The sequence below is a fragment of the Chiloscyllium plagiosum genome, chromosome 11 (genome assembly GCF_004010195.1).
Source record: "Chiloscyllium plagiosum isolate BGI_BamShark_2017 chromosome 11, ASM401019v2, whole genome shotgun sequence".
NCBI lineage: Eukaryota > Metazoa > Chordata > Chondrichthyes > Orectolobiformes > Hemiscylliidae > Chiloscyllium > Chiloscyllium plagiosum.
This window is the reverse complement of record NC_057720.1, coordinates 23,245,334-23,271,851: the sequence shown is the minus strand read 5'-3', so window position 1 is coordinate 23,271,851 and position 26,518 is coordinate 23,245,334. Positions and strand designations below refer to the sequence as shown.

Sequence of the window (26,518 nt, the reverse complement as noted above, 5' to 3'; positions counted from 1 at the left end):
CTAACAAGAGGACAAACAAAGGCCTCTTTCCTCCCCCCCTCCCGCCGCCAAAATTAATCAAAATTCATGTGGAAATGCCCTGGCAATGCTCTTTTGCTTTAAATAAAGTTGGAGTTATGGAAGAAAAAAATTACTGAATGAAACAGAATGTTGTCTCTCAAGATAAAGTAAAAATAATTCTGATTGACGCAATACTTTTTACTATACCTCCTCAATTTCACGATCAATCTTCTGCTGTTTCTGCAGCTTCATTTCCTCTGCGTTTTTACCCAAGAATGCACCAAATGTAAAACTTAGGTCAGAGTGCTCCAGCTGATAATAGAAGTGATAGATTTTAGTCAAAAGAACATGTCGTGGGATACGGGTTATAAATGTTTGCACAAATTTGGTTTTATCAATTACATATTAAATATATGGAGTATTTGTTCCACAATCAAATATATAATTTGTTACCTTAAATTCAATTATTCAATTTTCTGATTAAGAAAACAATAAATAAAAAGAAAATGCTTACCATTTCTCGATCAGCTTTTTTATTAGTTAAAGCATCGACCTGTGATTCATAATTTGCCTGAATTAAGTCTCTTCTTTTCAGCACTGACTAAGGAAAGAAGTGTTAAACATTACCTTACAACTATGCGTAATGTAGTACAACTACAGCTAAATTCTTGACCAACTTCAGTAACATATGCAGTACACATTTCCAATGCTGTTTCCTTCCACTTGCTAACACGGAGTTGCATTAAAAATCTAAACAATACAGTAATTGCCAACAAATCTAGTACCTTAATTACTTTTGGAGTCAAAGCTGAAATGTCATTTCCACGTTTTTTTTTAAATGTCACTTATGTACCCTGCATTAAAGTCTGTTCCATCAATTAAATAATACCAAGATTACATATTAAATAAATGGGCATTTCAAATGTCCAATGATTAATTTTGATAGACAAACATTGTTACGGGACATGATGCAAAAAATGATAATTTTTAGGAAGTGTGCTGCATTACATTGTGCACAGAATAAAAAGCACAATATCAAATGTATTTGAAGAAAATGTTTATAAAAACTGAAATAAACCCTGAGTTTAAGTTTGCGCCTCTTTGTCTTACAGGAGGGAGCTTTGATATATAGCAAAAAGATAGAAACTCAGAACCAAAAAGAACTGTATAGAATAGAACCTCAAATATAGCATGTTAGTACCACAGTTAAACCTTAAAAAGTAATAAATACTTGAGGTTAATCTCTGACCAATCCATTCAACCACTCAAACAGAAATAACACATTACAATTATTGCCATTATTATAAATGCATTATTGAGAAAATTGTAGTTAGTCTTTGAAAAGTTAGTCTTTGACATTTACTACAAAGTCAAATGATAAATATTCAAATTACTAATTACTCAAGGACATCACAATATGATGACTATTGTTCATATAAAACAATGAAGAAATTTAGCTTTCTTTTTAAAAGCTATAAAATACATATGAGAGTATGGGACTCTTCTGTCAAACCTTGTAAAATATTTCTTCCATAATGCTTCTGCAATAGGTGCAAATCATTTCTGGCTCATCCCATTTAAAATAAACCAACAAGTGATTTGCAGGAAGTCATTCAATCACGAACCTATCCTGGGTGTACTATCATCAAAGGCCATAGCTATTGATGGCAGCTGTTATCCTCTTGAGGAACCTAGGGATGGATAATAACTGCAGCCTTGTCAGCATTACCCTTCCCCCAAGAATTTAAAAAAATCTGATGTGACACAACATCAAAACATTGCAGGACAGCCTTGATTAGATTATTGTTTGCAAATAACTGAGAAGTTAGCAAATGACACTTAAGTCGATTTCATTTTTGCAAAGCTAATGTGACCAATCTCTTCACAACCGTTTAAACAACAGAATTCATTATTTTTTACTATGTAAGTGTAGAATGTGGAAGTAAATTATGAACACAAACTGTAATTCTTTTTAACAAAATAACAATCTAATATTAAACATCACACTTCACCTACAAAGTACAAGCAAATCCACTTAAAATAAGCCTATGATTTGACCAAACTTGCCCAAATCATTTTACGACCTTGGGATTCAAATTAAAAAATACCTACCTTCAGAGTTTCTGCACATAGAACATATTCATGCAAAGCAGGAAGCAAATCCTCCGAGAGGCCTATTGTAAGTCCTTCAATAGCCTTGCAGCAGTTTTCAATAGAACTAGCTACTCCTTTCAAAGGTTCAGCCAAATCCTGTTCAGATTCTGACCATAGAGTATAAATGGGACCGTATTCCTTCATCTCAGTCAAGTGCTCTTTATAAGCAAAAAAAAATATAGTTGATCCTTTCCTTCTCATCAACCTCAAAACATCACAATCAAAGAATCACAATCAAGAACTGAAATGCACTTATCCAAAACATGCTACCTATTTGGACAGATTTCAAGGCAACTCTTATTTTAAGAACTGTGAACTTAAAAATGGGAAACAATATTGTGGTAGCTGTGGAAGATGCTGCTGCAGTTTTACAAATAAAATTATCAGAACATTGTTTGTGCTGTATCTACGTGTGTGCACTTTTTTTGTGGGGGGGGAGAAAAGAGATGAGAGCCAGAGGGAGAGAGGAGAGGGGGAGAGGATTGGGTTTCAACCAGGAACAGGATGACACACTGTAACCTCTTGAATCCAGAAGGCTTGGGACTAAGACAGTCTGGCATTCAGAACGTCAGATAAATGTTACAATGCCTAACCACAACAGAATGAATCTGATATAAAAATGGGTACCAGAGACATAAATGTGACAAAACATTTTAAAGCAGTAATAAAATTGTGTTCTGCTTTCCAAGTACTGCACGCTAAAATTAGAAGACATATTTACCAGCAAGGTGCCAAGCAGGCCTGGAATACTTGTGCACTAACTTGATCGATCCAGAGGTCAACAATGTAATCCAGTGACTACCTCAGTGCTGGAAAAACCAGAAATCTATGTACCTGACCAGGAAAAGCATGCATTGACTATAAACTTTGCTACATTTCTTTTCCTGTCTGCCTATGAGACACAGTCTCCTCATCCAAAGGTTAACTGCAGGCAGTAGCTATACTAAAAATGTGATAAGACACACTGATTGGTATATGTGAAGGGGAGAGGAGGGGGGGGAAGTGACCCAAAGTAGAGCCGATTTGTATACCTTTGCAAATACACATCTGTCCGCATACCCCTGGGTATGAATGGGGGATAGAGACTGATTTCTACGACTCATGACCACCTGCAATAGAAAATGGAGTACCAACCTTTCAGCTCCTTTAAAATTCTTTGGCTTATTTTATCCAAAGTTCCCATTTTCTGACGGAAAACATCCACATAGTCACTCTTTGCTGTGAATTCATCTGGTCGATTCTTAATAGTTCTGACCGTGTTAGCAACAGCCTTGACTGTTTCTCCCATTTTACTGATGAATCCTGGACCAAGTTTCTTGTGAGATGCTAAATCCTACATTAAAGCAAGCAAAAGTGAATAACCCAGAAGGGAAAATAATGATATGTGACATATGAGAAATTCGAGAAGGAATGGATGAGATAAAGACATATGAATAGCAGACACTCTTTCGCCGTTTTAAACCATTCAATTAGATTATGGCCAGTCTGTATTTTCACCTGTCTACCTTATGTCCAAAGTACTTTTACTGAACAAAAACCTACCAATTTTCAAATTACCTAACTGCAACAGATTTTTTGGAAGAATCCTGTGCGAAGAAATGATTCAGGTCAGTACCAATATATGACCTCCTTCTAATGTTAGAGCTATGCCTTTTCTTGGATTACCACACCACTGGACATATGATCAACAGTTACAAAACATAGTTAATTATATTAGATCACAGCTGACAAAAAAAAAGAATCACAGGACCTAAATCCCCCTAAAGTACTTTCAGAATACCAAAACACACTGACACTCTTGACTTTAGTACTGGGGCCACAGCGTGCCAATTAAATTTTTAGATGGAGGCATGCTTGGTGATAGATTTTAGGAAAAAGTCTATAGAAGAGGTTATATGCATTAAGTGATAAAGTTTTGATATGAGTCGAGGATCAAAGACCTTGGACTCAAGATAAATTATTGCAAGTGGAAGAATATTGATAAAACTATAGGGGAAAAAAAGAGAAATGTTGTTTTACAGACTGCCAATTAGACTGAAGTTTTGGGCATGTCACTTTAGGAAAGGTATTTCAAGTCAAAGAGCATACAGAAGATGCTTCAAGAAGGTGGCGCTGGCAAAGTAGGCAGCATTCGGCCTCCTGAGCCCATTTGCTCCAGATCGGACGCTTTTCTTCATTTCTGTTTCTTCATCATCTTTCTGTTAGCAGCGGCAGAGAAGGTGACATCGTGAAGGTCAACAGTCAGAGGGAGGACTCCAGGTATCAGCAAGGCAGCGGCAGTTTGGTATGCCCCGAGTAGGGACTCCAAGACTTGATGAGGCAGCAGTGGCAACGCAGCCAAAAACTCCTGATTGCGGTCGGCCCAGAGTGGGGACTCCTGGTTATCAGTGAGGTGACGACAGTATAGTGGAACCGGAGCTTCCTGATGCAGGGAGAGTGTGGGTCCAGTAAGGGAACTGGCATCAGTAGCCTGCTAAGGTGGGCCCAGATGGTGCCTGAAGAGGGGGGACTCTGACTTTGGTGGGTCCAGCACAGGCAGGTAGGGGTGGCGGCACAAGTGTCATTGATCAACTGGTTCGGGGTTCAGGGCTCATGGCGGAGGTGTTGGAACAAAAATGGACTCCATTTCAGCTCCTCCTTTTTATTCTTAAACTACTCAAAATGGTACAGGATTGTGGCAGCAGTTGAAGTTTCCACTGTGGAGTACAAGTGACAATAAACCATTCAGAAGAAATAACTAAACTCAGATGTTGTCCAAGTGTCTGAGGAGAGGCTATCAAAACTGGGCTACTTTCTTTAGAACAAAGATAGTTGTATGGTTATCTGGTACAGGTGTTCAAAATTTATATTATGGTCCAGGAAAATCTATTTTTATTGGTAATTAGTTCAGTATCTAGGAGGTATAAAATGAAAATCATCAAAAGATTGACAGGAAAGTTCAACGTAGTATACAGAATGTTCCAGAAATAGGTAAAGCAGAATTCTTAACTATGTTAATCAGACAGAATTGAATAAATATTCAAAAAGAAAAACTTAAAGCTTATGGAGCAAGATCTGAGAGACTGTGTATATTTAGCCCAGTCTTTTAGAGCAAAAGAGCCTCTTTCTGAACTGTAAAATCCTATTATTCATATAAACTTGTAATGCTAAGGCAACAGTCTCTGAATCATGGAATTTCAGAACAAAGTAAGCTACTGCATAGCTTTTATTAACATTCTTATGAAGTATATCAAACTAGATCATGCCATTGTCCCAATGCTTTTATTAACGCATGTCTCATAAAATTGCCTTTTGGTTTCCTGGGAGCAGTTTGATGCATCTTGGCATGATTGCAGAAACATTTCTTAAAAATAAACTTGTAGTAGGATTTAGTCAATTACTTTCTGGACTAAATGGTGATAATAGTTTAGGAACATCCAAAATGATGGTCACAACCACAGAGTGGAATTGCAGGTTCCTATTTACTAGAAATCATAACCTCTTACAATGTATACTTCATGGATTTTCAATCTATACACCACTATAATAAGGCAAGATTAGCATGTATATATATATATTTTGACCTGCAAATAGGCCAAGGTGAAAATAAAGGGTGAGGTGCACATCTTTCACTGGACATGCCATACCAAGTAAAACATTCAGAATAGAACTACATTGGTTGTCTTGCAGATATCACCATATTCTTCTATTGCTTTCAGTATCACCATTTGGTTGAGAGAATGAAGGTTTGGATTAGAGGTCTTCTATCCGTATGATTTGAACATTATGCTTGGAGTCACGATTTACATGTCTTTTCCAAGAGTGCTAGGATTGGTTATCATTAAGGTCTCACTTTTCAACCTTGCACCTCCCCTAAAAGCATTATGACCCTCAAATTAAATTTACCACCAGTCTTATCTAATGACAGCGCAGCCCTAGTCTTCTGGGACTATGGCTACTTTACCTGGGATCTACACTGCACATTTTCATTGCACTTTTGCTAAACTCAATGAGTTCAGGGTGCAAATCAGAGTTTAATTTTGAGTAGAGGATGAGAAAAGTCAGACGCAAGTACATTATGAGTACTTCATTTCCAGAATCTGAGCTAGTTGTGATAGGTGTGAAAAAGATCTGTAATCTCATCAAAAAATTGAAATTTATTGGTGCACAATAAGTATTCGACCACATGTTCATATTCCTTTCATTAAGCATTCAAAATAGGACAGAGAAATCTTTGTTTTCAAAACAAGTTCCAGAAAACTGCATTACACTTAGATTTAATAATCGTGGATCATTTAACATAAATTAAACAAAAACATGTATTTTCACCTCTAAGTGGCTTGTGAATCAATTTTAAATTCCTAAATATCTGAAGCTCTTTATTAGTGCTTTGCATTTCAAAAACCATCATCCCTCACTCGAATTTTATATACTGTTCCTCACACCGCTGAAGTTTCATGTGTTACTTGGAATGGAAGATGGTTGTGGTTGTTGGAAGCTAATCATCTCATCTACAGGACGTTACTACAAAAGTTTCATATGGTAGTTAGTCCTAGCCTCATTCAGAAGGCGATGTTGGGTCAGGGTCTGGGGCATGCCAGCGAGGTAAGTGGTTAAGTCATTTTAATAGTCTGACTCCTGAGTAAGTATGCATTTAATAGTCAACTTTTATTGACTAAATAATTTTACTTAATTTCATCAAAATCGGCTTGAGTCTTTGATTCAATGAAGATTTTTGTATGTTTCCAGGCGTAGTGAAACTGCCCAGCATAAAATTCAGATTCCCAGGCAATCCCTTCAGTGTTACAAGGAGTATTCTGAGGGATCCTGATCTACACCCACATAACAATGGTATGTCCAGAGGAAAACCTACCCCAATGATATAATGAAATCCAAACAGATTAATTATTCTGAAAACAACTACCCTTGAGAAATATCAATTCAAATATTGTTTATACTGAAAACACAAGATATATATATATTTTATTAGGCAATGTTTTAAAGCACGTATCGAGTCAGAGATGTACAGCATGGAAACAGAACCTTCGGTCCATGCTGACCAGATAACCTAACCCAATCTAGTCCCACCTGCCAGCACCCGGTCCATATCCCTCCAAACCCTTCCTAGTCATATACCCATCCAAATGCTTCTTAAATGTTGCAATTGTACCAGCTTCCACCACATCCTCTGGCAGTTCATTCCATACACGTACCACCCTCTGCATGAAAAAGTTGCCCCTTAGGTCTCTTTTATATCTTTCCCCTCTCACCCTAAACCTATGCCCTGTAGTTCTGGACTCCCCGACCCCAGGAAAAAGACTTTGCCTATTTATCCTATCCGTGCCCCTCATAATTTTGTAAACATTTATAAGGTGTTTTCCCTCCGACGCTCGAGAGAAAACAGCCCCAGCCTGTTCAGCCTCTCTCTATATCTCAAATCCTCCAACCCTGGCAACATTCTTGTAAATCTTTTCTGAACCCTTTCAAGTTTCACAGCATCTTTCCGATAGGAAGGAGACCAGAATTGCACGCAATATTCCAACAGTGGCCTAACCAACGTCCTGTACAGCCGCAACATGACCTCCCAACTCCTGCACTCAATACTCTGACCAATAAAGCAAAGCATACCAAACGCCTTCTTCACTATCCTGTCTACCTGCAACTCCACTTTCAAGGAGCTATGAACCTGCACTCCAAGGTCTCTTTGTTCAGCAACGCTCCCTTGGACCTTACCATTAAGTGTATAAGTCCTGCTAAGATTTGCTTTCCCAAAATGCAGCACCTCGCATTTATCTAAATTAAACTCCACCTGCCACTTCTCAGCCCATTGGCCCATCTGGTCAAGATCCTGTTGTAATCTGAGGTAACCCTCTTCGCTGTCCACTACACTTCCAATTTTGGTGTCATCTGCAAAATTACTAACTGTACCTCTTATGCTCGCATCCAAATCATTTATGTAAATGACAAAAAGTAGAGGACCCAGCACTGATCCTTGTGGCACTCCACTGGTCACAGGCCTCCCTGCACAATTCTGTACTTTTAAAAATCTGTTCACTTGTGGGGCATGGGCACCGCCTGGGCCAGCATTTATTGTCCATTCCTAGTTGCCATTAGGTGATGGTGATTGCCTTCTTGAACAGCTGTGGTCCACCTGCTGAAGGTACACCTTCAATGCCATTTCGGAGTGAATTCTGGAATTTTGACCCAGTGATATTGAAAGAGCAGTGAAACATTTCCAAAAGTGGTTTAGAGGGTACTTGCAAGTGGTGATGTTCCCATGTATCTGCTGCCCTTGCTCCATTAGATGGATGTGCGCTGGTTTTCTAGGCACAAACCCACCAATACATTAAAACAGCAGCTAATGATTTTAGAAGACTCTATACAGACAAGAAGCAAAATTACTGTCATTTACAAAATACCTTGCAAGAACTGTAACAAGCACTACATTGGACAAGCAGGCAGAAAACTAGGTAACAGGATACATGAACATCAACTAGCCACAAAAAGACATGACTCACTCCCATTAGTATCCTTATATAGAGATGAGGAAGGGCACCATTTTGACTGGGACAACACATCCATTCTAGGACAAGCCAAACAAGACACACACAAGAATTCCTAGAAGCATGGCTTTCCAACCGGAACCTCATCAACAAACACATTGACTTGGACCCCATTTACCACCCTCTGAGAAAAAGAACAGGAAATGACACCACCAAACCAAGGAAATCTAAACACAAATATAAAGCAGGTTACTTACACCAGTGCTTCACTGGAGGCTCACTGATGATATTATCTATTATGATGACAAAACGTCTGAAAGTGAACCTTCCAGCTCAGTGAGCAAACTTACATCCAGAACCTCAACCTGAGCTACAAATCCTTTCAAAACTCACGGAGTGCATGTTTGTGGTTCTGGTGTTTACCAAGCAGGCTGTTGTATCCTGAATGGTATCAAGTCCGAACTGTTGTTGGGGCTGTACTCATCTGGGCAACTGGGGAGTACTCCCCAACACTCCTGACTTGTTCCTTGTAGATGGCAGACAGATTCTGGAGAGTCAAGAGTTACTCACTGAGGTATTCCTAGTCTCTGACCTACTGTTGTAGTCACTGTATTTATATGGCAAGTCCAGCTGAGTTTCTGGTCAATGGTAACCCCCAGGATGTTGACAATTGTGGGTTCAGTGATAGTGAAACCATTAAATACCATGGGGCAATGGTTAGTTTGTCTCTTACTGGAGGTGTTCATTGCCTGACATTTGTATAGCATGAATCTTACATGTCACTTTTCAGCACAAACTTGAATATTGCCCAGATCTTGCTGCACACAGACTGCTTCACCATCTGAAGGGTTGCAAATGATGCTGAACACTGTGCAATCATCAGTGAACATCCCCACTTCTGACTTTATGTGGACAGAAGGCCGTTGATGGAGCAGCTGAAAATGACTGGACCTAGGACACTAACCTAAGGAACTTTTGCAAATTAATAGATAGAGAGGAATAGAGTTAACCCATACCTGTACTGTTAGAAATATTTTGAAATTTTCACTAAAAGACAGAGTGGGGTGGTCAGCAATTCTGTTTAAAAATTTATGTAGTGCCTTCTGTCGCGTTGCTACGAAATCTTCATTGAAGCGTTCCACCATACCTCTCATTACAAATTTCTCTGGCAATGGCTAAGGAAAAAGAGAAAGATAAAAATATTTTTACATTCACATAATTATGGAATATTCATCCACAGTGAATTATCGCACCACTGCAGTTTTATTTTGACAATTTATTTCAAAATAAGACTGCTAAAATAAATGAGAAAACGTATCTTAGAGTTTCTATATAAAATCAACTCCAAAATGCATCTGAACTCCAAATGCATTGAATTTATGGGAATGACTGGAATTTTTAGCTAAAATACTGTACAAAAGAATTCCTGTAATACCATTCAAAAATAGCAAGGGGTAGGTTTGATTAATTTGTTCAAGCTTGTATTTTCTGTGGTTTGAAATCTAATCAATACCAAAGGCACATTGACAATTATTGACATGGCTCACTTGAATGATAACCAATTTGATGCACAAAATCATATTCAAGACAACGTTGTGCCTTTGAGAGGTTGAAGATGGGGAACGCAAATTATGGAGAAAACTCAAAAAATAACAAATTATTAGAAAGTGTACTTGTTATATTGGCAAGCTTGTTCTTATAGCAATCATGCCCATGAAATAAACAAAATATTCCAAGAACAATCAAAGTTATTTTGTTTGCTTGCAAGCATCAAAATTGCAAAGATACATTTAACTTAGTTGAAAAATAAGGTCTGTGATGTTATGCTATCATTAGATTTTCTCTGTAGTTTCAAACACAGTAAGAACAAAAACGCACATGAACTGCACACAAGTAGTAAATAAACCATAGCATAAATAAAACTCATGTTCCACACAAACATGCTAGGCACACTTCATAAACAAACCTGCTGAGAACATCCATTGATGACAACTGGGCTACTAAGCTGGCAATAAGTGATTGCTTTCCACTTCAGATTCCTGCTTGCATTCAAGTATCACAAAGGTTTCAATGTCATGAAAATGGAAATAAATAAACATGCAAAAATACATCTTGGACAGCAAAAATTTTATTAAAGGCCTGTAAAGGATTATGTATACAGGTTCTGTTCTTTAAAAATCTATATGTTCAGTAGCTGCTATACATTGGAAGTATAAAGTTTTACAACTACACACCCTGAAAACTCAATGGATAACTGGATTATAGAACAGGAGTTGGAGATTCAGTTGTTGATTTGTTCTCCATGAGGTGATTTGAATCATTCAGTGCTCACTCACGCTGCAGAAACAACAGCGCTAATTTAATCAGGACATTAAAAACCCACTCAAAAATCTTGTGCAGCCAGGTTAAACAAATATTCTGGAGTTTTGTTCGATCGAGGGAGTGCAGCCTAGAAACAATAGCAGAAGAAAAATAAAATCACAGAACTTTTCCCATGAGATTACAGAAACTTTCTAGATTTAACAAGCCAACACAGCTGATGTATGGAACAAATCAAGCTGATCAGCCACGTGAACACTGTTGTGGCTCAGGTGACCAACTTCAAGCTCTCCAAAGCACAACAGTCAGTTAAGGGTTTGAGGGCTAATCTCTGCTCATGCTACTCGACCATTTTTTCCATCAATGACTTTACCTCTGTTATTCTATTTGCGTGTTTTCTACTTGTTTAAACATAACCAACCACCTCTGTTACAGTTTTCTTGTTAATCTTTTGTTAATCTGTATTTCCTGATGTTGAGTGTTTTGGTTGTACTCCACCTTATGATCTTCAGACAAGGTGACTAAGATTAGCTGGACTAACTATGAAATAAAAAACAGTAGCACAACACAAGACAAGACAATGGGAGCAGATACAAGGAAACACCTTCTGCAATTTCCTCTTCAAGCTATTCACCATCCTAATGTGGAACTATATTGCTGGTCCTTTACTGTTTCTTGATTAAGATTCCAGAACTCCTTCCCTACAAAACATTGTGGTTACACCCAGACCAAATAGACTGCAGTGTTACAAGGAGGCAGCTCACCACTACATTACAAGGATGTTGCCAAGGTTGGAGGATTTGAGTTAAAGAGAGAGGTTGAATACTCAAGGGCTGTTTTCCCTGGAGCATCAGAGGCTGAGGAGTGACCTTACAGAGGTTTATAAAACCTGAGGGGCATGGATAAGATAAATAGACAAAGTCTTTTCCCTGGGGTTGGGGAGTCCAGAACTAGAGAGGGCACAGATTTTGGGTGAGGGGGGAAAGATCTAAAAGAGACCTACGGGGCAACTTTTCCATGGAGAGGGTGGCACGTGTATGGAATGAGCTGCCAGAGGATGTGGTGGAGGCTGGTACAATTGCAACATTTAAAAGGCATTTGGATAGGTATATGAATAGGAAGGTTTGGAGGGATATGGGCCAGTTGCTGGCAGGAGTGACTAGATTGGGTTGGAATATCTGGTCGGCATGGACAAGTTGGACTGAGGGTCTGTTTCCCTGCTGTACATCTCTATCACAGTCAGCAAAGCCCAAATCGCCTGAATAATACAAAAAGACTAAACTTGGGCTAAATCCTCTAGCATTATGATAGACGTCTCATATCGCTATCCATCGAGAAGGGGAAGGCCTCAAGTTTAAATTACGTTCGCGGCTAGAAAACATATTAGACAATTTCCATCATAGGAGGGAGAAGTTTACTAGGTTTGACACTTTTTTTTTCTGGTAAGTAATTATGTAATTTGTGCACAAAGTTAGAAGTTTATTTCCAAGCATCAACAGTGAAGTGATACCAATCTATTAAGGTGCCCCTACTCCACAGAATCCATTTATAGAAAAACAGTCTGCACTATTGTGAATAAATCAAATCAGAAACGATACCATATTTTTGGCTCTGATCTCTAACTTCTGGAATCTAATTGCTTACCTTTAACCTTGGGTTCAAAGCCATGATTGTTAAGATTGGGTTAATTGAAGAAATTGAACTCTTGAACAGAGATTTGATTATTTTTATGTAATGGATCATCTTCTTCCCTCCCACAAAATGTCACAATGTAACACTGAGTGCACATGCATGCAGTGAAAAATAAAAGATGCTTTTTGGAAACTTTGGTAAGATCCCAGTATAACCAAGTATACAATTTGCTAGACATATTACACTTACAGGAACAATTAAAGTAGCATGAGCTTCTTCAAGTTTGTCCTTTAGCCACAAGAAATCTTGGTAACGTCTACGAACCTCATACTCACAGGAGTCAAACTCACTTCGAGTTGTCTATAAAATAAGTGGCATTATTAAGCAGAGAACAACAGTACAGATTATTTTGAAACAGTCACATACTTAAAAGATACCTTCTACTACAAAAGATGAGCTTTATTATGTGGATAAAGCACCACAAACTATTCAAAGATTCCTTCAGGGTGATTTGTTGAAAACTACTGTACTGAGAACTTATAGTACATCAAATTATTAAAAAATGTTTAATCAGATAATCAAATCACGTTAATAACAAAATAGAAAACAGAATTCAAACTGGATAGTTGTGAGAAGTAGATCATGATACCAAATGAATCTAATCAGAAATTGCTGGAAATACTCAGCAAGTCTCACAGATCTGTGCAGAGAAAGCAGAGTTAATGTTTCAGGTACAGAGACCGTTCTTCAGAACAGCAAAGCTAATCTCTCGAAATACAGTCTACTCTTGGAGTTAACTCAAATAAAATTACTTAGCAAAATAGTATAAATTTAACCTTTTAAAATAGCAAAACAGGCAATTGATTCTGCTCTTATACTCTTCTGATATTTTTATTTTTCCAGCCAATTATTACTTAATTTTTCCCATTTTTCTTGAAAATATTTTCTTCTGAAACAGTTGGAATGCAAGGCAGAAGCCCTCAACTGTCATGTATTAAACAAGCATTATTCACATGCCTAGACAGTGAACATGTGCTTACTACACAAGACTGGCTGGTCACATCCACTTGCGAATGAAGGTGGTAAATAACCAACTATCAAAGGTTCAATGAAGAGTGCAGAAAGAGCAAATCAGGAGCATCAGCTGACGTACGTAAAGATGAGGTATCAATCTTGTGAAACTACAAAATTGGACTACTTGTATGGCAAGCAGCATAAGCAGCAAGGGTTAGAAAAAGGCTGAGTAAGTCCACAACCAACAGATCAAATCAAAACTCTGCAGTCCTGCCTCAGCCAGTCATGAATGGTGGTGAAAATCTGAATAGCTCACTGGAAGAGGAAACACTCAATAGTATCTCAATAATGGGTAAGCCCAGGTCATCAATGAAAAAATAAGGCCTAAGTATTTGCAACAACATTCAGTCAGAATTGCTAAGTGAATGATCTGGCACAGCCTCCTCTGGAGAACCCCAGCATCACAGATGGGAGTCTTCAACCAATTTGATTCACTTCACGTGACATCACGAAATGTCCGAAGACACTGGTTACTGCCAATACCATGGACACTGACAATATTATAGCAATAACATGCTCCAGAACTTGCCTTGCACTGGGGCAAATTGTTCTAGTACAGCTATAATAATAGAATTTACCCGAATGTGGCAAACTTCCGTGATATATCATTTATAGGACAAATCCAGATGGGCCAATTACTGTCCCATCAGTCTACACTAAATTATAAGTAAAGAACTGGAATGGATCTTCAACAGCACCATCAAGCAGCAGTTACTTAGCAATAACATGCTCACTGATGCTTAGTTTAAGTTCCTCCAGGACCATTCAGCTCCTGACCTTATTACAGCTTTGATTCAAACATGGATAAAAGAGATGAAGTGCAGAGAGAAGGTGAGAGTGACAGTACCGTATATCAAGAGTACATTTTGATCAAGTGTGGCATCAAGGCGCCTGAACAAAACTAGAATCAATGGGAATCGGGAGAAATCTCTGCTCATAGTAGCCATAACTAGCACAAAAAAAGATGGCAATATGTTTGTTGGAGATCAGTCAGTTCAGCTTCAGGACAACTCTGCAGGAATTCCCCATAGTCGTGCCCTAGGATCAACCACCTTTTAGTTGCTTCATCAATAAACTCCCCTGCAACAAAAAGTCAGAAGTAGGGATGTTTGCAAATGATTGCAAAACATTCAGCACATCCACACGATACTGAAGCAATTCATGTTCAAATGCAGCAAAACTTGGATAACTGAGTCAGGCTTTAGCTGAAATGAACAAGTATTATTCATGCCATACAAACAACAGGTGAATGACCACCTCCAACAAGAGAGAATCTAGCCATGTCACTGCCATCACTGAATCATAGAGTCATAGAGACGTACAGCATGGAAACAGACCCTTCAGTCCAACCCGTCCATGTCGACCAGATATCCCAATCCAATCTATTCCCACCTGCCAGCGCCCAGCCCACCTCCCTCTCTTTTATATCTTTCCCCTCTCACCCCAAACCTATGCCCTCTAGTTCTGGACTCCCCGACCCTTGGGAAAAGGCCTTGTCTATTTATCCCGTCCAGGGCCCTCAATTTTGTAAACCTTTGTAAGTTCACCCCTCAGCCTCCGATGCTCCAGGGAAAACAGGCCCAGCCTGTTCAGCCTCTCTCTATAGCTCAAATCCTCCAACTGGTGATACTGGTGGTAACACTGAAAATTCCTGCCCCACAAGGACAGCCATTTCGAGTCAAGCTGTTTTAGAAGTATAACACTGACATCTACTTACAATGTAGAAAATGCTGTGGTGTGGCCCTACCACAGAAATACCAGCTAATAACAAACTCTGCAAATAACCATCCCTTCCCCTACTCTCAAATAAGCCATAAAGCCATTGAGCAAATCACAATCAGACTATAAAGTGCCATTTTCTCAGCAATATCTTTCTCATTGATTAGGTCCATCAAGATCACATGGTTGCAGACCTCATTATAACAATGATCCTGAAACAGAAAAGAAATATGAACCTCCAGAGGACAAGTGCAGGTGAATGCTCTCAAAGCAATATTCAACAGTATGGAATCAAGATTGAAATCAATGGAAATTACAGGTAAAACCTGCAACTGGTAGGAAGATTGCAAAAAAAAAAGTATCATTGGATTCAAAACTTATAAAAATGTTTTAAAAAGTGCTAGAGAAACAGAATTAAAGTTTTGAATCCAATGATACTTTTTTTTGCAATCTCCACCATTGAGTATTCTGCTTTTATATACGAAAAGTTTTGCAATTGTTCAAGGCCGAAAATCTCTTTTCTAGGGTACCACAACAGGATTTCCTCAGAGAAGTGTCTAATGTGCCAACCGTCATAACACTCTGCACAAGGGAGAGACAGAGACCACCTGCAACAAGTGAAAGCTAGCCATCTCCCTTTGACACTCGGCAGCATCACCATTACTAAATTCTCGACCATCTGGTCACTATAAACCAGAAAATTTCCTGGACCTCTCACAGATGCCATCGATGTTGGTTTGCTCTCTGAGCAAGAAGGTTCGTTTTCAGACATTTCATCACTATACTAGGTAACATCTTCAGTGAGCCTCAGGATACTGGTGGTGCAGCCTGCTTTCTATTTATATGTTTGGGTTTCCTTGGATCGATGTTGTCATTTTCCATGGTGATGTCAGTTCCTGTTCTTTTTCTCAGGGGGTTCTAAAGGGGATCTAAGTCAATGTGTTTATTGATAGAGTTCTGATTGGAATGCCATGCTTCTAGGAATTCTCATGCATGTCTCTGTTTGACTTGTCCTAGGATGGATGTGCTCTCCCAGTCAAAGTAGAGTCCTCCCTCATCCATATGTAAGGATAGTAGTGAGAGTGGGTTGTGTCGTTTTGTGGCTAGTTTATGTTCATGTATGTTGGTGGCTAGTTTTCTGCCTATTTGTGCAATGTGGTGTTTGTTACAGTTCTTGCAAGGTATTTTGTGAATGACATTAGTTTTGCTTGTCATCTGCATAGGGGTCTTTCAAGTTCATTAGCTGCTGTTTTAGTGTGTTGGTGGACCACCATGATGCCAAGTGGTCTGAGTAGTCTGGCAGGCATTTCCAAGATGTCTTTGATGTAGGGGAGAGTGGCTAGGGTTTCTGGATGCGTTTTGTCTGCTTGTTTGGGTTTGTTGCTGAGAAATCGGCGGACTGTGTTCATTGGGTACCATTGGAAACGTCTGAAAACTAACCTTCCAGCCTCAGTGAGCAAACCTACATCCAGAACCTCAACCTGAGCTAAAATCTTCTCAAAACGCGCTAATAGATACTATGGCCCCAAGTGCAGATCAGAAGCTAGGAATACTGCAGAATGTCACTCATTTGATCACCAAATCTAGTCTACTCATTGGATCGCCAAATCTAGTCTACTCATTGGAAAGGCACATGCAAGAACAGTGACAGAATATTCACCACTTGGCTACACGAGTATAGCTTCAACAAAGCACAGGACCCTTGAGGACACACAAGAAAATGCAATTTGTTTCATTGGCACCAATCTGAAGTATGCACACTCTTCAGGACTGTGCTATGGTTGTGGTATGTATCATGTACAAATTTCTTACAAATATTATTTGAGAACTTGGACTCAAGTGGAAGAAAAATACATTTACTACTTTGTGTCATATGCAGACAGGGTGGTTAAGAAGGCGTTTAGCATGCTTGCCTTCATTGTTCAGTCCTTTGAGTACAGGAGATGGGATATCATGTTGAGGTTGCTCAGGATGATGGTGAGGCCTTTTCTGGACAAGTGTGTCCAGTTCTGGTTACCCTGTTAAAGGAAGGTTATTATTAAGTTGGAGAGGGTTCAGAAAAGATTTACCAGAATAATGCGAAGAATAGAAGGTTTGAATTTTAAGGAGCCTGGAATTTTTTTCATTGGAGCAGAGGAGGTTGAGAGGTGACCTTATAGAAGGTTCATAAAATCATGAGGGGTATCGATAACATGGATGGCAGGAGTCTCTTACCTAGGATGAGGGATTTCAAGACTAGGGGACATAATTTTAAGCTGAGAGGACAAAGGTTTAAAAAAATACGTGTGGCAACTTTTTAACATAAATAGACAGAGAATGGCTCGTTTGTGGAATAAAGTTCCAGATGAAGTGATGGATGCAGGTACAGATATAAGGCTTAAAAGACCTTTGGATAAGTAGATGAAAATCAATTGTTGGGAGGGATATGGGCAAAGTGCAGGCAGATGGGACTAGTTTAGTTGGGATTATGGTGGGCATGGACTGAACTGTCTGTTTCCAGGCAATACGACTCTAAGACTCTATCTGATCTTTTTTGAAAGTGACTTTCAAAACAGCATTAACAAGAATTCATGCGATTTCAAATAAATGACAAGAAAGCCATCTGAGATAATTGCTAAGGCATTTTTTGTCTTGAGCAGATAGAGAAATAAAGGGTCAAAAGCAGGTTCACGAAGGATTACACGGCATACAGGCACAGAGGTGCTTTATTTGCAGTCTCCAAACTGTCAGGGCTGGGGAGAAGGCCAGAGTGGTTTAGCAGTCAGTGAAAGGTAGTTGTGGAGTTATTACAGAGGAAGATATGCTAAAAGTCTGTTGAAGATGTGTTTAGGGAACCCATGTTAACTAACAAATTTGTTAAGTTAGCATTTGTTTTAAGGGTCCCACTTAGAGATGTAACTGGAAAGAAAACAGCATTGAATGAATGAACAAATTGCTGCACAAAAGAAAACAATTCCAATTGCACTAGCTGAACAAGAAGCTTCAGCACTGAGACTGGGGGTGACTTTTCATTAAAGTTTGAAAGTCTAAGCGTATTGCTGGGGTAAAAAGAAGATGAATCTTTTTAATGTTTTAATCTTTTTAATTAGGTTGTTCTCATAGTTCTTGCAAATTATATTACATAAAATGCTAATTATATGTCATAAACATCTATGCTCTTTTGTTAAAAATTCACAAGAGCTTGTCAATGTATATTTTCAGTGACTGGCCTCGATGTTTAACAAAAATAAAAACAAAACTGATGGTCTACCAAGCCAGGTTTCACTCTAGAATCTGATTTGTCGATTATTACTATCGGCTGAAGTCATAATATACATTGCATCAGCTCAATGATCAATGACACATTTTCAGCAGTATCTTCCAAATCTGAAATTTTTATTATCAAGAATTACAAAATTATGAGGGGCATGGATAGGATAAATAGACAAAGTCTTTTCCCTGGGGTGGGGGAGTCCAGAACTAGAGGGCATAGGTTTAGGGTGAGAGGGGAAAGATATAAAAGAGACCTAAGGGGCAACATTTTCATGCGTATGGAATGAGCTGCCAGAGGATGTGGTGGAGGCTGGTACAATTGCAACATTTAAGAGGCATTTGGATGGGTATATAAATAGGAAGGGTTTGGAGGGATATGGGCCAGGTGGGACTAGATTGGGTTGGGATATCTGGTCGGCATGGATGGGTTGGACAGAAGGGTCTGTTTCCATGCTGTACATCTCTATGACTCCAAGTAGAAGAGTATCAAGAGTAACACCACAATTTCAGAGATCTTCGTAGTCACACACCAGTCTTTTAATTTTTCCTTTTTTCCTTCAACGTAGCCAAGTAAAAATCTTGGAACAGCAACATTAGCAACACTCTAAAGATAGGTTCAACATATGGACTGCTGCAGCTTAAAATCACAGTTCATTGCTGGCATCTCAATTCCAATTAGGGATTGGAAGATGGATAATCAGTGTGGGCATCAATGGCCAGAATAAATAATATGGTATTAAAAGATAAGACTTATGCTGTTCTCAATGGGCAAACTTTTGTTGGGGGAGCTTTGGGGAGTCAAATAAGAAATGTGCTACAATACTTGCTACTCCAAAAGTTAATGAAATCAATTGAACTGCTTTTTCATCAGAAATCTGACTCATTGAAAATGGAAGTTCAGGAAAAAAAAATCAACCGGCTATAAATTCTAATAGTTATTTGTGCATGAGCCAACTACTTCAAACTCTGTTCCTGTTCAGTACCAAACCTCAAATACTGATAAACATATTTATTGACTGAAATAAGTTTGGCAAATAAGGAACTCAGAACAATGCTCAGGCAGCTTCAGTTACTCTAATAATCAACACCAGATTGGGCCTTACCATAGCTTGGCAAGTACTTCTCGGTAGTCCCTCCACTCAGTCAAACATTTGCAGCAGAGAGTAGGAAAAATACTTAGGTTTCTCTATTTGTTCTTGATATTTTCATGTGAATTTTTCAAATTGTCAATTTTCAGAATAACTGTCACCACTATTAACAAAGCCCCGGCACAACATTAGCAAATTTTCAAGTTTCCACTACCTTATTTTCAAGCCTATCTCACTATCCATGATCCAACACTGAAAAATCATTGTTTCTAGATTGTGGAGGTGAAACATAAAATGAATAATCTAGATTAAGTAAACTAGTTGGAATACTTTTAAAATTTACTATTCATAATGCAGTTATGCCTGGACTGATATTTTTGGGATTAGAGATATGGCTGCAGGGTGACCAGGAATAGGAAAAGAATATCCAGCAACAGTTTTTAAGACGAACAGACAAAAAGGAAAAATGAGGTGGAGAGGCATTGCTGGTTAAAGAGAAAATTAACACATTAGTGAGGAAGGATATTAGCTCCAATGATGTGGAATTTGTACGGATACAGCCAACAAACACCAAAGAGCATAAAACAATACTGGGGTTGTATATATGGTCCCATACTGTACTGGTAACATTGGGAATGCATTAAACAGGAAACTAGAGATCCAAGTAATGAAGGTACAACTGTAATTATGGGTGACTTTAATCTGCATATAGATTGGGCAAAGCAAATCAATAACAATGCCACAGAGGAGGAATTCCTAGAGTGTGTGTGAGATAGTTTTCTGGAATAACATGTTGAGAAACTAACAAGAGAACAGGTGATCGTAGGCTACATATGGTGAAATAAGACAGGAATAGTTGGCTGTTTAACTGTGCAAGGCCCTTTGGGGAACAGTGACCACAATATGATAGAACTTTTCATTAATACAGAGTGACATAATTGATTCTGAGAATCAAGTCCTGAATCTAAATAAAGGAAATCATGATGCTACAGCAGGCTACGATAAATTAAGGGATGTTACTTAAAGGGATGATAGTGGATAGGCACTGGCAAACAATTAAAGAATGTCACCGGGAAATGCAACAATTGTGCTCATCTGGCACAAAACCAAAACAGGAAAATGGCTCAACTGTGGCTAACAAGGGAAATCAAGGATAGTATTTGATCCAAGAAAGAGGCTCACAAATTGGTCAAAAAAAAAGCAACACACTTGAGAATTTGAAGAAAGTTAGACTTCAAAGAATGACAAAGGGATTAAGAAAGGGGAAGAGACTACAAAAGAAAGTTTTCAGGGAACATATAAATAGATTGTAAAAGCTTCTATGTACATGAAGAGAATAAAACAGGGTAAGTCATAATAGAGAACAAAAAGATGGTTCACAAATTAAATACATATTTTTGCTTCAGTATTCACAAAGGAACACACACATAATGTCCCAAAAAGTATTGGGAAACACAGAGTCTAATGAGGGGGATAGAAATCAGCATTTGCTGAGAAATTGTGTTGGGAAATCACTGGGATGGAAATCTAATAAATCTCCAGAGCCTGACAATTTACAACCCAAAGTACAAATTTAAGGGGCCCTAGAAATTGTGGATGCACTAGTAGTCACCTTTGAAGATTCTATGGACTCTTGTCAGTTCCTACGGTTGGAGAGTAGCTAATGTAACTATACTATTAAATTAAAAAAAAGGTAAAGTGAGAAAAAAAGGGAATTACAGACTGGCTAGCCTGACATCCATAATGGGGAATGTCTAGAATAGATTATAAAAGAAAAACAATAACAGAGGACTTGAAAAACTGTGATAGGATCAGACAGAGTCCGCATGGATTTAAAAAAGGGAAATCAAACTTGATAGATTTCCTGAAATGTTTAAGGATTTAACTGGTATAGTTAATAAAGGGGAGTCAATGGATGTGGTTTACCTGGATTTTCAGAAGTCTTTTGATAAGGTCCCACAGAAAAGACTAACATGAAAAATTGAAGCACGTGATAATGGAGGTAGTGTACTGACACCAATAGAGAACTAGTTGACGGATAGGGAACAAAGACTAGGAGTAAAATAGGTCTTCCCTCCCCACCCCGAGTAGCAGCCAGTTACTACTGGGGTATTGCAGGGATCAGGTTTTGGATCCCAGCTATTCACAATTATTAAATGATTCAGGTGAGGGAACTTAATGCAATTCCAAGTTTGTAGATGACACAAAGCTGAGTGAGAGGATGAACTGTGAGAACACAGATACTTCAGTGTGTTTTGAACAAGTTGAGGTCAGTGGGAAATGCATGGCAGGTGCAGTATAACATGAATAAATGAGGTTATCCACTTTGGTAGCAAAAACAGGGTGACTGATCATTATCTGAATATTGAACAGGCGACTGGTTGGGAAAGGGGGAGGTGCAATAAGACCAGGTGCTTTTATACACCAATTGCTGCAAGTAACCATGCAGGTGCAGCAGGTGATGAAAAACACAAATGGTATATTGGCTTTTATAGTGAAAGGATTTCAATACAGGAGCAGAAACATCTTGCTGCAATTATACTAAGCCTTGGTGAGATCACACTCTCGTACTGTATGCAGTTATGATCTCCTTACCTTAAGAAAGATGTTTTGAGTATTGAGGGAGTGCAACAAAGGTTTCCCCAGACTGACTCAGGGATGACAGGACTGATGTTTGGAGAGAGATGGAATCAGTTAGGACTATATTCACTGGAGTTTAGAAGATTGAGGGAATATTGCAGACACCTATAAAATTTGAATAGGACTGAACACAGTAAACACAGGAAGGACATTTCTGATGACCTGGCAGTCCAGAACCAGAGGTCACAGTCCAAGGTTACGGGATAGGCCATTTAGGACGAAGATAAATGTCTATATGCAGATAGTGGTGAGTCTGGAAGCAGTTAGACCAAAGCATGGAACATTTTCAAAGAAGAAGTAGACATAATTTTTGGGGCTAAAGGGATAAAAGCGTACTGTGAGAAACTGGAAACAGGGAACTGGGTTGGATAATCAGCTGTGATCGTTTTAAAGGTGGGGCAGGCTCAAAATGTCTGAATGGCCTACTCCTGCTACTATTTTCTTTATTCCAGATAAAATCTTAATTTTATAAATTTTCATTAGAACAGGCCATCACTTTAACCAAATATCAAAATTTAAAAAAAAAAGTGATGGTACTCATGCCATAAAACTAGCTGCTTCCCACTCTCAAATTACATTCATTTTTGGAGAAACATTATTGTTTAGCAATGCTTAGTTTCTTTTTATATTAGATAAATTTTTGGCAAATTAACTGGATTTTGGATGCACTGTCTGGGCCCTATTGCCCACCCCTAGTTACCCTTGAGAAAGTGGCAGATGCCATTGTGAATCGGTATTTGTTGTATATACACCCACAATTCTATTACGGACAATTCCAGGGTATCAACCAAGGAATTAAGGAATAGCGACATTTTGGTCATCCCGCTGGCAAACTCCAGTAACTATAGTCCTACGGAATCCATGATTTTGCACATCAATTCCCAGGAACACATGAAATGTCATAATATTCAAGGGTCTGGACGAAGTACTGAAAAATGGGATTAATGTTAATAAGTGATTTCACAGAATCATGGAATCCCTAGAGTGTGGAAGCATACCAACAAGTCCACACCAACTCTCTGAAGAGCACACCAGCCAGACCAAACACTTCTCCCCTGGGCCTCCCCTCTCCTGCCCGCCCCCCTGCCTCCCCCCACCCCGCGCGCCACCCCCCTCGCCCGCGCCCCCCGCCCCCACATTTCCAACCTCTAATTTACCTCACTTGCACATTCCAAGATTATGGGTCATTCCACCTAACCTGCACATTTTTGGACTGTGGGGGGGAACATGAACACCCAGAGGAAACACAAAGATACAGGGAGCATGGAAATTCCACATAGACAGTTGAGGATGGAATTGAACCCAGGTCCCTAGCACTGTGAGGCAGTAGTGCTAACCACTGAGCCACTGTGGCAACCCTTTTTTTGTGTCCGTGCAGACTTGATGGACTGATGGGCCACTTCTGTAATGTGACTTTATATTTCTAAGTCAGGACAATGAGTGGCTTGGAGGGGTACTTGCAAGTGGCAGCGTTTACATGCATCCCCTTCCCTGGTCTTTCTCTATGGCAGTTATTGACAGTTTGGAAGATGCTGTGCGTCTTGTACTGGGTGCATGGTTACTGGCAAATGTCTGAGATGAAAGGATGAAATGTTTGTGAAGGTGGTGCCAAACTGGCTGCTTAGTCCTGGATGGTATAAAGCTTCTTGACTGTTGTTGGAGCTGCATGCATCCAGGGAAGTATTGCACCACAGTCCTGACTTGTCCATCATCGAAAGTCACATATTTTGGCAAATTAGGTGCTGTGTTATTTGCTGCAGGATACACACTTTAATCTGCTCCTGTAGTCACAGCCATTACAGAGGAACCTTAATTATCTGAACACCAACTATCCGAAAATCGGATTATCCAAAGGAGATCTCGAGGTCCCTATAGAAACATTACATCAAAGACATGTTTCCAACAGTGATCGCATCTTTTGTTTAGTGATTAAACAGGCACCGCCTCAAAATGACTGACCTCCTGCCCGCTCTCTCCCCACACTTTCACTGGAGTTCTACACGGGAGTGTACCCTAAGCCGCTGTCCACAAATACTGTGTGTGTGTGCGCGCGCGTTCGTGCACGTGGCGGGGTTGGCCGGGGAGCAATGCTGGGGGTAGGTCTCGCACTGTGTGCTACTGCAGCCTCCTGAACGGGGAGCAGATTTTAAAAGTTCCAAGCCCCAGAGGAAAGGTATTTAATCAATTAACCAAATAAATCGATTATCCAAACAAAATAGTGCCCGCCCATCTCATTCGATGAATCGAAGTTCCCCTGTATATTGCCAGTCCTATTCAGATTCTGGCCAATGGCTGTTGGTAATGAAGGGGTCAGTCATGGTAGTGCTATTGAAAGAAAAGGGTGATGGTTAGATAATGATAAATCTTAAATGCAGCAAAAATTCTACTTTTATCAAATCCCGGGAATTGTTGAAAAGGTTCCCCAAAAATAGGATATTGTCATAATTGTAGTAGATGGTATTACCAGGCAAGTCAAATCCGGCCTGATAGACAATAAGTTTTACTTTATATGAGTTCTACTTTGTATACATAATACCAGGTATATTTGGAGACAAGCTTTCAGAGTGTTGCACCTTCGTCAGATAGCTAGTGGGGCAGGATCATAGAGCACAGAATTTATAGAGAAAGATCAAAGTATGTGATATATTGAACAAACTTCGTTTGTTGTTAAGACTTAATCACTTTGACCTTTTACTATAAATTCTGTGTCCTATGATCCTGCCCCACTAGCTACCTGATGAAAGAGCAGTGCTCTGAAAGCTTGTACTTCCAAATAAACCTGTTGGACTATAACCTGTTCTATGATTTTTAACTTTGTCCACCCCAGTCTAACAGTGGCACTTCCACATAAATATACAAAACAGGTCAGTTATGAAAAAATTCGCAAGAACCAGTCATCAAGAAAGTTTAACAGTTATTTTTCCAAAATGAAAAAATAACTATATTACAGCATACAACTACTATTGGAATGAATACGAAAGAACGCTTCAACCCTTGACTTCCAATAACAACTTTACAGACACTCAAATCTCAGTGAAGGATCAACCCTGTCTCCCCACCAAATCTCCTTTTTCAAGTAACTAATCAATTTCGTTTTCAGTAAAGTTCTGTACATTCACTCAACACTAATATCATCCCCTGAGATCCTCAAAAAAATTAACTTTTCCATTATTTGTGGACATGGGTTTTTTTTTAAAAACCTCAGCTGTCTTTGACAGCTCAGTAGGATTTCACCCTCTCAGACATCTCCACAGCTTTTTGCCTCAGTAGTTTTCTTCCAAGCAAGTTGAGACCTCTTCTACCGTGTCCGGACTGTTTTAGAGGCTGCTAAACCAAAAAGCACCTCTGCTGTTATAGATCTTTTCTCCCTGAAATAATCCTGCTTTATTAGCCCCTCTCTCTCTGGATTGTAAAACTCTAGTCAGCAAACACCCTAGCAATATCTTTGTGGGCTCGCTAATCATTTAGCTAAACTTTCACGATTTTTTAGAAACAGTCTTTAACTCACTCTATAGCTTTATGACCTTTTATTTGAAAAAGTTCATATCTTCACAGAGTTGAAAATTAAAACCTATTTCCCTCCAGCTTAGAACCTACATTTCCATAAAAAGATAAAATATGAAGAACCTTCACAATATGTCAATTTAAACTAATGACGGAAGATGAATTCTCTGTAACTGAAACAAAATCTTCCTTTACTACCAGGAAACAACATGCTACGTTTATCAGTTTTCACATGGAGGTTAGTTTCTGAGGAAACTGTCAATAAAGATGGAATCAAGTGAAAGGAGCAATTTTATTGTCTAATTTTCATGAAGACTTATAATTGGATAAAGTCTTGATAAGTCATTTTTTTGAGCTTTTTAAAATCATACAGTTCATCACCAATTTCCTTATAAGTTGACTACTACTGCACATTGGTGAAAGAAACTGAAAAAGTTTCTCAGCAATGTTATCTCGATTTCTATTCATTATTAAGCCACCACCATGAGGAGAAGCAAGTTCCAGTAACTAAGTTGAAAAATGTGGTGCTGGAAAAACACAGCAGGCCTGGCAGCATCTGAGAAGCAGGAGAATCAACGTTTCAGGCATAAGCCCTTCTTCAGGAATGAGGCTGGTGTGCCAAGTGGGCTGAGAGAATTTGGGGGAGGGGTGCTG

General features: G+C 39.0%; 1 protein-coding gene across 4 annotated transcripts in view; it reads right to left on the bottom strand.

Moving 5' to 3' along the window:
- Positions 1–26,518, bottom strand: part of snx7 (sorting nexin 7) — a 96,210-nt gene that overhangs the window by 32,205 nt on the left and 37,487 nt on the right. For all 4 annotated transcript variants that reach the window (XM_043698871.1, XM_043698872.1, XM_043698874.1 and 1 more), the window contains 6 exons: positions 12,837–12,947; positions 9,653–9,811; positions 3,289–3,487; positions 2,113–2,312; positions 515–601; positions 208–312 (listed from right to left, as the gene is read on the bottom strand). In XM_043698871.1, coding sequence (XP_043554806.1) covers positions 208–312; positions 515–601; positions 2,113–2,312; positions 3,289–3,487; positions 9,653–9,811; positions 12,837–12,947 — 861 coding nt within the window. The remainder of the gene's footprint in view (positions 1–207; positions 313–514; positions 602–2,112; positions 2,313–3,288; positions 3,488–9,652; positions 9,812–12,836; positions 12,948–26,518) is intronic.